We start from the raw sequence: 13331 nt of genomic DNA on the forward strand, positions 1-13331 counted from the left end.
TTGGAAGACAATAATCAGGCATCCAAACAACATGACCAGTCCAACGAAGCTGATGTTGAAGAATCATTGCTTCTTGTGGATCCAGAATTGGCCTCCACAGTCACCTACGGACAGATCATGTTCATGGAAGACAATTTTACTAAGAGTGATCATCAAAGAAGAAGAAGAAACCTTATGCAATTGCATGTTTGCACACGTGTGGGGTGGAGGTGGGAGGAATAAAAAAATGGAAAGTGGGTTTCCTCTGCTCTCCATTTATTTATTTACTCCCCTCCCTCCTGGCAACACAAAAGCAGGAAGTCCTTTCTGCACTGCCTCCAAAAACCCAAGTTGCTCTCCAGCTCTGGCTTTTGAACAGCTGCTGCCCCCAGCTGAAACTTGCTTGGAAGTGCAGCTAGTGGAAAAAATATACTGGGATTTATTTTTTTAACCTCTGAGTTAAAAAATAAAAACAAACCCTGTGCCTACACTGCATCTCCCTCATGTCTATTTATTCCCTGACCTTTGATATCTATTCAACCAATTACTTCTACAGGTTTTGTTTTAGAGAAAGCATGCTAATTTAAAAATCATCTGTATATAATAAAACTCTTAACAATATTTTGTAGATAAGTAAGAATTTATATGATTTAGACCTCTAAGTTATAGCAGTTGCCTGGACATTACCCCAGGTGACATAAAATTGAGAAGATCCATAACTGAGAACGCGGGTGGCGCTGTGGGCTAAAGCCTCAGCGCCTAGGGCTTGCCGATCGAAAGGTCGGCGGTTCGAATCCCCGCGGCGGGGTGCGCTCCCGTCGTTCGGTCCCAGCGCCTGCCAACCTAGCAATTCAAAAGCACGTCAAAGTGCAAGTAGATAAATAGGTACCGCTCCAGCGGGAAGGTAAACGGCGTTCCGTGTGCTGCGCTGGCTCGCCAGATGCAGCTTTGTCACGCTGGCCACGTGACCCGGAAGTGTCTCCGGACAGCGCTGGCCCCCGGCCAATAGATGTGAGATGGGCGCACAAACCCCAGAGTCTGTCAAGACTGGCCCGTTCGGGCAGGGGTACCTTTACCTTTACCTTTATAACTGAGAAAATGAAAGGGGGGGCGCAAGGGGTCTGGGATGATGCCGGAGCCCTGGCACTGTCCAGCTTTGGCAAGGAGTGAAGGGCTCTAGGACCCTGCCATAGCCAGGGAGCTTCCGTCCCACAGCCAGTGTGTTAACAGCTTTCCTTCACAGGGTGCTGAGCCGAGGTAGAGCAAAATTGAGAAGAATTGAAAATATTCATTTGAGGGTGCCAAACAGTGGCCTTGTTAAAATTACCAAAGTCTGGTCATTTTATCCATATCCGTCTTTGGGAGCAGGGAGCAAGGGTTCTGGGATGCTGCTTTTGAGTTAAAAGAATTAAACTGCTGTCCTGTTATTTAAGTCTCTTTCCTCCCTTCTCCCCTGCATCTGTCTGTTTCTCCTTCATGTCTATTAGGAGACTTTCTCTCATCTTTGCCTTCGATATCTGTGCTACAGGTTTTAGAGTTTTAGGAAAGGTGTGATACTTTAAACAATATCTGAATATAGCTGAAGAATCTTGTTAAACAGGTTAAAACATTAGCAGGGTTGGAGTAAATTCAGCAGTTTAAAGTATATAAAGATATGATGAGGAGGGAGGAGAACAAAACCTATAGAGTAATCAGAATATGCAGCCATAGTGGGTAAATATATAGAACAACGGAAGTGTGGGGGGAAGGAAGTCAATGATCATGATTGCATGGGCAAAAATGTTCCTCTTTAACCAAATCTTTGGCTGATTGATATCCAATGCCCTTTTAAAATGTGTTTGGGGAGGGTGGGTTTATTGGGTTGCTTTATTTTGTGTTTTTTTATTTTGGGTTTGTGTTGTAACTACCCTGAGACCTTGCAGGTATAGGGCAGTATACAGATTTTAACAACAACAACAATGGCAGCCTGGTTCGTCACTGTGAGAACAGGATGCTGTACAAGATCGGTCCTTTGACCTTGTCCAGCATGACACTTCTAATGATGGGAAGACCATTGAAGGCTTTGCAGGGTAAGAAATTTGGGCAGGAAGTCAGTTTAGGAGGGATTTCCAGATTAACAAGAGAGATGATGAATGCAATGCCATGTTGGTCCTTCCCCCTCCCCCCATTTTTTTCTTGTTTCTTAAAGAGTAGTTTAAACTGCATCTCAGCACTCACGAATGCAGCATCGCTCTCATTATGTCATTTTAGATTAAAATTGAACTCCCAATCCACCTCCATCAAAAGCATCACCTGCTTTTCACCTTCTATCACGTCAGCTGCGAAATTAACACAAAGGGGACAGCAAAAAAGCAGGATGCCGTGGAGACAACAGGTAGGCTCACAACTTGAACCCGCGCCTTTGTTCTCCCCACCTCCCACCCAAGCAGTCTGTGTTTGGTAGATCCAGGAAGCATGAGGTGTGTCAGAAAGGAGTTGTCCTATCCATTCCATGGACCACCACCACCATTGTCAAGTGCCCGTCTCTTTGTTTCAGTTTCACATACTACAAGACTGGATACCTGCCCTCCTGTTCCTCACCTGTCTTTCTAGTGTGCAGGTGGTTAGCTTAAAACTGGGCCATGTATTTTAGGCATTGGGAAAAGCAAAATGTGAAATGATTCTTAGAAATAACTGTGTCTTGCCAAGCAAAAATGTGTTAGTTACCCTATTATTGCCTCCCCTCACCTTACAAGATGACATTTTTTGACAGAGTGTCTCACCAAAGACTGTGTAAGCATAGCAGTCATGGGATAAGAGGAGAGGTCGTCCTGTGTATCAGGAACCGATCACGAAACACCAAGCAGAGAGGGGGAATGAGTGGATAGTTCATGTAGAAACTGGAGTCCCCCCCACAGACAGATACTTTCCAAGCATTCATAAATGATCCCGTTAGAGGTGAACAGTGAGGTAACCAAGTTTGCTGATGACACCCAGTTGTTGAGGGTGGTTAAAACAAACAGAGATCTCAAGGAGCTCAAAAAGGACCCTCTCCAAGCTAAGTGAATGGGTGATGAAAGGGCAAATGCAATTCCATTTTAGCAAATTAAAAGAAGGGAAGAAATGGGTTTGTTTCCAGTAACATATAAGTGATTCCCAAAGCAAGTTCATGATCATGATTCTACCTACATGCTAAAAAGGATGCTTACACAGCTGTGTGCATTGCTGTCTCTGCAGTTGGGTTTACTTGGCTGCCTTTGCTGAAGGATGGCCGGATCATCACCTCTGAGCAGCACTTGCCTGTTTCAGCCAATCTCCCAGCAGGCTACCTGAGTGTCGGGGATTCTGAGGCTCGAAAGGTAGGAAGACCTAATAAGTGAATCTGATGGCGTGGACTGTATTTTACCTGTGCTGATATGCTGTGTGTCTTCCATGCACCTAAGAAGGTACACCAAATGAGCTTGCAAATGATGCGGTGTGCAATTCATCGTCTGAGGACATCACCATTCCTTTTTAAAGCAAGATTCAAACTCTCTGTGTCCTGCTCATTAGGATCCCATCCCCTCAGACACTCCCCCCCAAACAACTGACAATTTGCGCAAGCAGAATGCATTAGGTAAAGCCAAGGCAAAAACTTAATTTGCATAATTATTCTGACCAGAAATCATTCAGACTTCTTAACTGCAGGATTAGGGGTGCTGGGTTTTTGTTGTTGTTCAAAATGCACGTTATAACATGATGGTCCACGTCAGGGGCACCTCAATCATTAATACAATTTGATGTCTGCCTTTGTGAATGGATCTGCAGTGGAGGAGCTCACTGGGAGGTTCAGTCATTGCAACAACCGGGACCCTAAACTTATAGTAGTAGTAGTATGAATAATATTGTAGTGCCAGGTTACTGTATTTTTCGCCCTATAGGACACACTTTTCCCCCTCCAAAAATGAAGGGGAAATGTGTGTGCGTCCAATGGGGTGAATGCAGGCTTTCGCTGAAGCCTGGAGAGCGAGAGGGGTCGGGACGCACCGACCCCTCTCGCTCTCCAGGCTTCGCACAGCTCTCCGCAAGCCGCGGGAGCCCGGCGCCAGGATCCTACGGCTTGCGGAGAGCTGCCTGTTCTGGGGGGTGGGGTCGGGGGAAGCTCGGGCTTCCCCAGCCCTGCGCCTGGGGGGAAAAATAAATTTCCCCCCCTTTATTTCCCCCCCAAAAAACTAGGTGCGCCTTATGGGACGGTGCGTCCTATAGGGCGAAAAATATGGTACTCACTTAGCAGTATACTCAGTCCACTGGCAAAATGCTTTGCGACAGCCAGGAGAACTGGCTTGCCCCCACTATTGAGGGGGCTGACATCTGATGTCATGCATCATGTCACAGAACGCACTGATGTAGCACACATCATGTGCAACACACTGATGTGGTATGCCACATCGCCGGTCAATATTGTCGGGGTCTGGCGCCCTCCTAGGAACCTCGGGTGGCGGGGGGGGGAGTGCTTCAGCCCTCCCTAGCTGACACAGCTGGTGCCCGCTGACAATAATTTCGCAAGAGAATGCATGAGCAGGTTGCTAATAACTTCGTGGTGCAATAGACAGCAGAATCTGTCATGCAACAAATGCAGCAGTTGCATTGGAGCCCACTGTTGCATAGTATTAAAACTCGCCCATCTGCTAGCACTAACAGGCAGAGATGGATGGATACAAGCAAACAGGAGGCTCGTCTCAGCTCCCCTAGGTCCTACCCCTTTTGTGGGAAACTGCAATCTCTGAAGAGGCCATCCCTCCGGCCTGAAGAGTGAAGGCAGTAATTCTGTACCCCATGGACTACTCACAGATTTTTGGATCCAAAATCTACTGAAAAAGATTGAGATACCAAACTACAGTTTGAGGATTGCGTCAAATTCTCCCTGCCACCAACACTTTCTTTCAATCTTCTTTCTGAATTTTGTGCATGAAGATGACTTTTTTATACATTTTCATGCCGGGCTGAGCAAAGCTGCCTTGCGAGGTGAACTGAACCTCTTTAGCCAAATTCAAACGTGACACTTTCTCCTCTTCTCTCTCCCGCCCTCACTTTTGTTGCAGCCAAGTATTGATGTTAAATGGGTTGATGGGGCAAAGGCTCTCTTCAAGATCAAGCTCCATTTGGAGTCAACCATTTACACCCAAGTAAGTGCAACTCAGCCTTTGCTTGATGGGTTCTTTTTTTTAAAAAAATGAAGGATCCATAACCATTCTAAGGGTAACTATTGAAAATGAAGTGGCATTTTTTCCATCTTATAAGGCTTGGGTGGGAAAATTCCACATTTGGCCCTTGGGGTGCTCTGGAGGCCACAGCTCCACAAGCCACCTCTCCTCCACAGGCCATGCCCCTTCCCTCAGCCTTGGCAGGAACGACAACAATAGTTCCTCTTGCCTGCCTGCCTAGAGAGATGCATGCCATCTTGTGTGCTTAGGAGCCTCCAAACCTTTGTGAGGCTGGACGGCATTCCATCTGAATAGCCTTCTCTGCATTCCTTCAGGGTGGTTTAATCATACTAGTCCATTTCTGTAGACCAATAAAATGCCAAGTACACTGTAGTCGGTTGGAGGCAGTCATGCTTCTGTGCACCAGTTGCTGGGAATCACAAGTGGGCAGGGTACTTTTGGGTTTCCCATAGTCATCTTGGCTGGCCAAGATGTTCTGAGATGTTTCCTTCAAAGCATAGGAACATAGGAAGCTGAGTCACTGGTCTATCTAGCTCAATGCTGTCTACTCTGAGTGGCAGTGGCAGTAGGGTTTCAGGCAGGGGACATTCCCAGTCCTCCCTGGAGATGCCACTGGGGATTAAACCCAGAGGCCTTCTACAGGCAAAGCACATGCTCTACCATTGAACTATGGCCCTTCCTCTGCAGAGGAACACAGGAAGCTCCCTTATACTGAGTCACAAGATTTGCCCATCTAGATCTGTGCCATCCACACTGGCTGGCAGTGGCTTTTCAGAGTTTCAGGCAGGGGACATTCTCAGCCCTACCTAGAGATGTCACTGGGGATTGAACCCGGTACCTTTGGCATGCAAGGCGGATGCTCTACTACTGAGCCACGGCCCTTCCCTTGGGCAATTGCCACTTTGAGGTGGCATGGGAGATGCCACTGTGTGCCCCGTAGGCCATGTCTGAAGGCTGCTGGTCTTGGGTGAAAATCAGTGGGATGAATAAGGCACAAGAGAAGTCTGTGAACTGAGCTTCTCTGTTCCTTTCAGGATCTCCACCTCCATAAATTCTTCCAGTATTGCCAGATGATTCAAGCAGGTGCCAAAGAAGTCCCAGGAGAACTTGTTAAATATCTCAAGGTGAGCTGGAATGGTTCCTCTCGCCCGTCCATGAGCACCCAACACTAACGGGGTCCCCCTCCTGCAGAATGTGGATGTGCGCTTCAATCTTGGTTCTAGCTTATCGTTGATTTTAATTATTTTTGAATTTTTTTAATAGTCCAGCTCTTTTTTCCTGGCAATTTCATTTTTTTTCCATATACCGCTTTGTGGTTTGTTTGTTTGTTTGCTTGCTTGCTTGCTTGCTTGCTTGCTTGCTTGTTCACTGTCAAGTGGTACATAACTTTTGTGAAATAAAAATAAAGTATCTATTTTATTATATTCATTTGCCCAGGCTTTCCCTGGCCCCTTATTACTGTACTCTGCCACTGCTGAATTTCTGTTTTTATCTGTTTTCATAATACTAGTTTTACTGGTTTATTAATGTTGTGAACCTGTGTGTATGACACTGGCTTTCATGTTGTGTCTTTGTATACTGCCTAGAGGATTTAAAATACAAATTTTACAATTTACAAATGCTTTTGAAATAAACGTGTGTGTTTCAGTGCCTACATGCCATGGATATCCAAGTGATGATACAGTTTCTGCCTGTGGTCCTTACGCAACTCTTTAGAGTCCTCACCACCCGGACACAAGAGGAAGAAATTGCTGTCAACTGTACCATGTAAGTTTTTGGTGATAGTATAGTCATAGTCATAGATCAGTGAAGCCATAATCCCAAGCTTTGAGAAACCCACGTTGTTAGAGTCTGCAGCAGAGTCAGTGGGTGGGGCTTGCTGCCTTTCACGTCTCCCTCAAATGCAACCCCATGGATTGGCAACTGATGGGCACATTTTTGTGGGGGGGTGGGAGGAGCCAAAAAGGCATCTTGGCTGATGGAGGTGGTCTTGCTGCCTCACCTCTCCCCCAGAACTTGGGAGTGTACTTACCCCATAAGTAGGTGGAGCTGCTTTTCCAGAAGGAACATGCAGAAGCGGCCCTCCTTCGCAGATCCTGCCTCACATTCAAACTTGCTGTTCTTCCTCAGGGTTCTCCTCCATATTGTGTCCAGATGCCATGAGGAAGGCCTTGACCATTACTTGAGGGCTTTCATAAAGGTAAGTGCTGGCTGCGGTTCTTAGGTTCTTATAAGAGGATTAAACAAATTTGTGGAGGAGAGCACCATCAATGACCGCTCTCTGCCTCCACAGTTGGGAGCAGTAGTGCTTCTGAATGGCCGTTTCTGGAAGACACAGGAGCAGAGAGGGGTCCTGTGCTCAAGTTCTGCTTTGGGTTTCCCATTGGGGCATCTGGGTGGCCACTGTGAGAACAGGATGCTGGACTGGTTGGAATGCAGTCCATTCTTAGGTCCGTGTGTTCTCTCCTCTGTGACTGGGGAGCCCTCTCTGATGATGTGTGGCACACACTCTTTTTCAGTATTGCTTTCGGCCCGAGAAGCCTGTTGTGCCTCACTCAAAGACTACACACGAAATCTTGGCTGTCGCAATGGCAACAATTTTGAAGCAATCGGCAGATTTCTTGGCCATCAATAAGATGCTGAAGGTGAGACAAGACAAGGCAGGATTTTATTTGCACCCACTCAGTGGAACCTGGTTCATGAGTGTGAATGGGGCATTGCCCCACTAACCTCAGCCTGAGGGAGCACTGGCTGTTAGCTCCCTCTCCCTTAGTGTTGCCACTGTAGAACTCTGCAGAGCAGAGGCAGTTTTACGGTGGCGCAACTGGTGTGGTCACACTGCAGGCGCGCCAAAACATTGCTATAGAAGGGAGCATGAGAGGTGTGAGAGCACTGAATTTTAGCATTGCACAGGGCTCTGCTGAGATTTGAGAGCTCAAAGGCCGCCACAGTGCAGAGAGGAAGTGGAGGAGGAGAATGGCAAAATCAGAATGGGTTAGCTCTGCTTTTCACTGGCTTTGGCGCCACCTACTGTTGGCCTCCCTGCCTTCCACCCTACCAGCTCCAATGGGCACATCCTGCCAGTGTAACAGCTAAGGCTAGTCTGGCCAAGGGTGCTGGGCTTGATCATGAAAGATGCATCGCAGCACTCACTGTGTGGCCATTGCCAATCCAGATTCTTCCAGGCTGAGAATCACTGTGATTTGCTCTTGCTTAGTGAATGTATCTCTGTGTTTCTCCTGGTTTATTCCAGTATTCGTGGTTTTTCTTTGAAGCTCTGGCCAAGTCAATGGCTATGTACCTCCTGGATGAGAACAAGATTAAGGTAAATACAAAAGCAGCCACTTCAGGGCTAGCAGGAGGTGCTCAGCAAACGTAGTGCAATTATGCTTCCTCTAGCTCCACATCACAAATCTTCCTCCCAACATAAATGCCAACTAGAAATATTGGGGAGAGGTGCGACTTATTTCCATTATTTTTAGGGCTGCAGCATCTCATCTTTAAATCAGGTAGATTAATCAGTTAATGCTTTGGATCAAATAGAAAAGTGTCTCCCACTTTAATATAGATAGATAGATAGATAGATAGATAGATAGATAGATAGATAGATAGATATAGATAGATAGATAAAGGTAAAGGGACCCCTGACCATTAGGTCCAGTCGTGGCCGACTCTGGGGTTGTGGCGCTCATCTCGCTTTATTGGCCGATGGAGCCGGCGTACAGCTTCCAGGTCATGTGGCCAGCATGACTAAGCAGCTTCTGGCGAACCAGAGCAGCACACGGAAACGCCATTTACCTTCCCGCCGGAGCGGTACCTATTTATCTACTTGCACTTTGATGTGCTTTTGAACTGCTAGGTTGGCAGGAGCAGGGACCGAGCAACGGGAGCTCACCCCATCGTGGGGATTTGAACAGCCGACCTGACAATCGGCAAGTCCTAGGCTCAGTGGTTTAACCCACAGCGCCACCTGTGTCCCTAGATAGATAGATCGATAGATCGATAGATAGATATAAATACAGATATATAAAACCAAGTATATTTAAATGGAAGTCATTCTGTGGGAAGTGTCATGCACACTGAGTCAGATCATGGCTCCATCTTGCTCAGTATTGCCCACACTGACTGGCAGCCGTACCTGAAGAGGAAGGAGGTTGAGCCTGGAACCCTCTGTATGCAAAGCAGTTACTCTAATGCCTTCTAAGGCAAAATCTGCTAAGACGTATCCCTGCAGCACTGAAGGAAGGATTCTTACTGCTTCAGGACTACCGTTTTAACCTATATGCCAGAGCTGAGGAACCCGTTGCCCTTCAGATGTTGCTGGACTCCAGTCCCATCAGCCCCTACCAGCATCTCCAGTGCTTAGGGATAATGGGAACGGCAGTCCAGCAACATCCTGAGGGCCGCAGGCTCCTCACCCTGCCTTACAAAAATTGATTTGGTCCACTTTATTGACGGGTACAGCTCATGGTTATTATATTTGTTCAGGATTGCCCCAATATTACACCATGGTAAAAAGGATGGGAGTGCTAATTAAAATTTCAATATATTTTACAAACAAACTTAAAAACAAAGCAGCCTGGGAAAACCAAAAACACAAAAGAACCAATTTTGAAAAAGTGGATACTATTGGTGAAAGTCAGTTGTGGTGTATTGGTTAGAGCATTGGACTGGGACCTGGGAGACCAGGGGTCAAATCCCTAACTCAGACATTGTTAATTGGCTGACCTTGGGCCAATCACTCGCTCGCAACCTAACCTACCTCACAGGGCTGTTGTGAGGAAGAAATGGGGAGGAGGAGAAGTGTGTATGCTGCCTTGAGCTCTTTGGAGGAAAGGGGGGGATAAATGCAGTAAGTAATGCATCTTATCCTGCAAATGATAAAATGGTGCTCCCAGCCTTTTCCCAATCTTTCCCTTTGTGCCACTTCAGCTCCCCAGGGTCCAGCGGTTCCCAGAGTCCTACAACCATGCCTTGCACTCTCTGCTCCTCGCCATCATCCCTCATGTGAACATTCGCTACAGTGAGATTACAGAGGAGTCCAGAAATGTCAATTTCAGCTTGGCCAACTTCCTGAAGGTTGGTAGTTTCTTTTGCTCTTTCCGTCCCCCTCAAATCCACACACACACACACACACACACACACACACACACACACACACACTATGAAAACAAGAACTAAGAATAACATCTTTGACCATGTCTGAGGTGCAATCAAATCTGGAATACTGTGTTCAGCTTTTGGGCATCCCTGCTCATAAAAAAGAAAATGATTGTAGCAGACTAAATTCTACTCAAGTGAAGACTCATTGAATTTAATCAGCCTAAGTTAGTTATGGTCATTAGTTTCAATGGGTCTGCACTGATTATTGTTGGATACGAACCAGAAATTTTTGAATTGGAAAAGGTCAGAAAAAGGGCAACTCAAACTGATGAAAGGGTTCAAACAAGTTCCTTATGGAGAGAAACTCTAAGCCTTGGGGGTTTTAGTTTGTGGGGAGCAATTCATGAAGGAGTCAGGGATCAGCTTTGCCCAGGCTTGGAATCTGGAGTCTCTTTAGAGGAGGAGCAAAGGGAGCAGGATCATGTAACAGAGGCCCACAACACCAGTAACCCCTGAGTAGTTGTCAGAAGGACCCCCCCCCCATTCCAGCAACTGGTCTCTGCACCAGTTCCCTGGGTCCTTGGCCTGCTGTTGAGCACCACACACACACACACACACACACACACACACACACACTCCCTCCAGGGACTCGAGAGAGACTGTGTGCCAAGCAGGATCTTCAGGGCATGCAAAACTAGCCTCACACGAGTCTAGTTGGAAGGAGAGGAAGCACATGTAATAACCTCCTGGGCCCAGCTGAAGGCCCAGGAAGGGGTGGATCCTCTAGATCTCACATATCTGAATGGAATAACTGCTGAAGCAATAGCTCGTTTAGAGTTCCACAGTGTAGCCAGGGTATGTGTGACAGATGTGTATTAAATTATGGCCAGGGCTGAAGTGAGGGGGTGGTGAGGTGGGCCCCCGCCAGGGGTTCAGGCAATGCGGGGTGTGTGTGGCCAAAATTGGCTAAAAATATCTCCATATCAATTATCGATTATTGCCTCATAAGAAAGTTTTTAAATGAGGGTGAATTGAGTGGGTGCGGGGGGGGGGGGTGTTGGAGGAGAGGCAGAAAAGAAGAGCCAATTTGTCTGTGGCTAGGGGGCGCAATCTGGACAGTTCTGCCAGGGGCATAAGATCGCCTAGCTACGGCTCTGATTATGGACATTGTTAGACCTGCAGATAGGGTGAAAATTTCCTCTCTCATTATACTAGAACTCGAGTCGTGCAGCAACATTTAATGTTGAGTGTGGGGGCGGTCAGGGCAGGCAGAAGAAAGCAACTGTGTGTTGCTTTGCAAAACATTTGCAAAGGATACTGAGAAGCTGCATAGGACGACAATATGATAAAGGGTCTGGAAGCCAAGCCTTATGAAGAATTTTTAAGAGAGTTGGGGATGTTTAGCTTGGCGAAGAAAAGACAGAGAGGCAATAGGATAGCCATCTTCCCAACCACTTCCAAAGGTGGTCCTGTAGGGCAGGAAAAGCCAGGCCCCCTGCTTCCTCTGTTCTTGAAGGGTGCAGGTAAAGGGCCTATGGGCGGCTAGTAGATTCGCCTGTTTGAATCTAGCAGCTCATTATCCTCACTCCTAAGATTTAAGCCCCACAGATAGAAGTTCCAAGATCCTACAGGGAGCTTTTTTCAGGGTGTGCTGTGAAATAGGTTGGAAGCCCTTTTTCTGCAGACTCTGACAGAACACATTTTTTTCTTTTCTTTTTATCTTCTGCAGCGATGCTTGACATTCATGGACCGGGGATTTATTTTCAACTTGATCAATGACTACATTTCTGGATTCAGCCCCAAAGACCCAAAGGTAACATGGCCAGACTTGTGGAGGCAAGAAGATGATTAGTGTCACAGATTAGTGTGCATTAATACTATGTTTGTGGTTTTTGGTTTTTTCCTCCTCCGCATCTAGCTGTTGCTGGAATACAAGTTTGAATTCCTGCAGACAATCTGTAACCACGAGCACTACATTCCATTAAATTTGCCAATGACCTTTGCCAAACCGAAACTTCAGCGAGGCCAAGGTAAGTCCTCAGCTGAGTGGCTTAAAAGGCTGATATTTAGTTATTATTGATCCATCATAACTTTTGTGCATTCTGCAACTCCTAAGCACTCAGGGAGGGGGCAGACATCATTTGAACACTTCCATCACAGGAAGGCTTCAAACACTAAAAATAATATTGTGGTTCTTTAAAAGACTAACACAATTATTACAGCATGAGCATCTGTGGGCTACAGTCCTCTTCGTCAAAAGCAAAGCATGGAATTAACTCCAAAACACAGTCTTACTAACCCTAATACCAACTAACCTTTTGAAACCCACTGAAACCCTTTGCTGCACCTCACATTCCTAAAGAGTTTAGAATGTATAGACACTTGCACACTCAACTCATTTGCAAAAGTCTCCTTCATTGTGATGTACAGAAACATGGTCCTCAGTGCATCAGAAGTGGTTTGTCATGCTGGCCACATGACTCAGAAAGCTGTCTGGAGAAATGCCAGGTCCTTCGGCCTGAAAAGCGAGATGAGCGCCACAACCCCAGAGTCACCTTTGACGGGCTTAACCATCCAGGGGTCCTTTACCTTTACAGAAACACAAGGCATTGCCTGCCTGTTTTTCACCAGAAAGCTCTGAGGCACCTGAGCTGATCCACAGGCCTGTAGATCTCATTTTGAGGTTGCTTCTTCAAGATCCTTTGGGATTCAGCTTACTTCAAAAACCTCCTGTGTCCGTTTGTGTTGCACGGTATATGTACCATGGTTAATTGAAAACTGACTATATATATTATTGATTCCTTTTTGTTTCCCTTTTACACATTAATTAGATTTCTTTTCCATGGTTCTGGAACGGTTCACTTCAGTAGGTACATCTGGGGTAGGGCTGGGTTTGGGAAATCCCTGCTGGGAAGCTTCATGACAAATCAACTGCAACTTCAAATCAGCTGGTACATTTTTTGACAAACACTGCCATGCAGCCAATGCTTCTTAAACTGATCAGCTTGTTTTTCGCACCCAATGCATTTCAGTTAAAAGCATGCAGGATTGATTCTTAAGCCAACT

The 13331-nt window shown here is 46.4% G+C and overlaps 1 protein-coding gene across 3 annotated transcripts in view; it reads left to right on the forward strand.

Annotated features, from left to right (window-relative positions):
• Positions 1-13331, forward strand: part of DOCK11 (dedicator of cytokinesis 11) — a 199849-nt gene that overhangs the window by 114333 nt on the left and 72185 nt on the right. For all 3 annotated transcript variants that reach the window (XM_081180379.1, XM_081180377.1, XM_081180378.1), the window contains 11 exons: positions 2230-2353; positions 3196-3317; positions 5040-5123; positions 6197-6286; positions 6811-6929; positions 7293-7362; positions 7682-7807; positions 8416-8487; positions 10095-10241; positions 11995-12078; positions 12184-12295. In XM_081180379.1, the coding sequence (XP_081036505.1) occupies positions 2230-2353; positions 3196-3317; positions 5040-5123; positions 6197-6286; positions 6811-6929; positions 7293-7362; positions 7682-7807; positions 8416-8487; positions 10095-10241; positions 11995-12078; positions 12184-12295 (1150 nt within the window). The remainder of the gene's footprint in view (positions 1-2229; positions 2354-3195; positions 3318-5039; positions 5124-6196; positions 6287-6810; positions 6930-7292; positions 7363-7681; positions 7808-8415; positions 8488-10094; positions 10242-11994; positions 12079-12183; positions 12296-13331) is intronic.

The sequence above is a fragment of the Podarcis bocagei genome (assembly GCF_964188305.1).
Source record: "Podarcis bocagei genome assembly, chromosome: Z".
Lineage (NCBI taxonomy): Eukaryota > Metazoa > Chordata > Lepidosauria > Squamata > Lacertidae > Podarcis > Podarcis bocagei.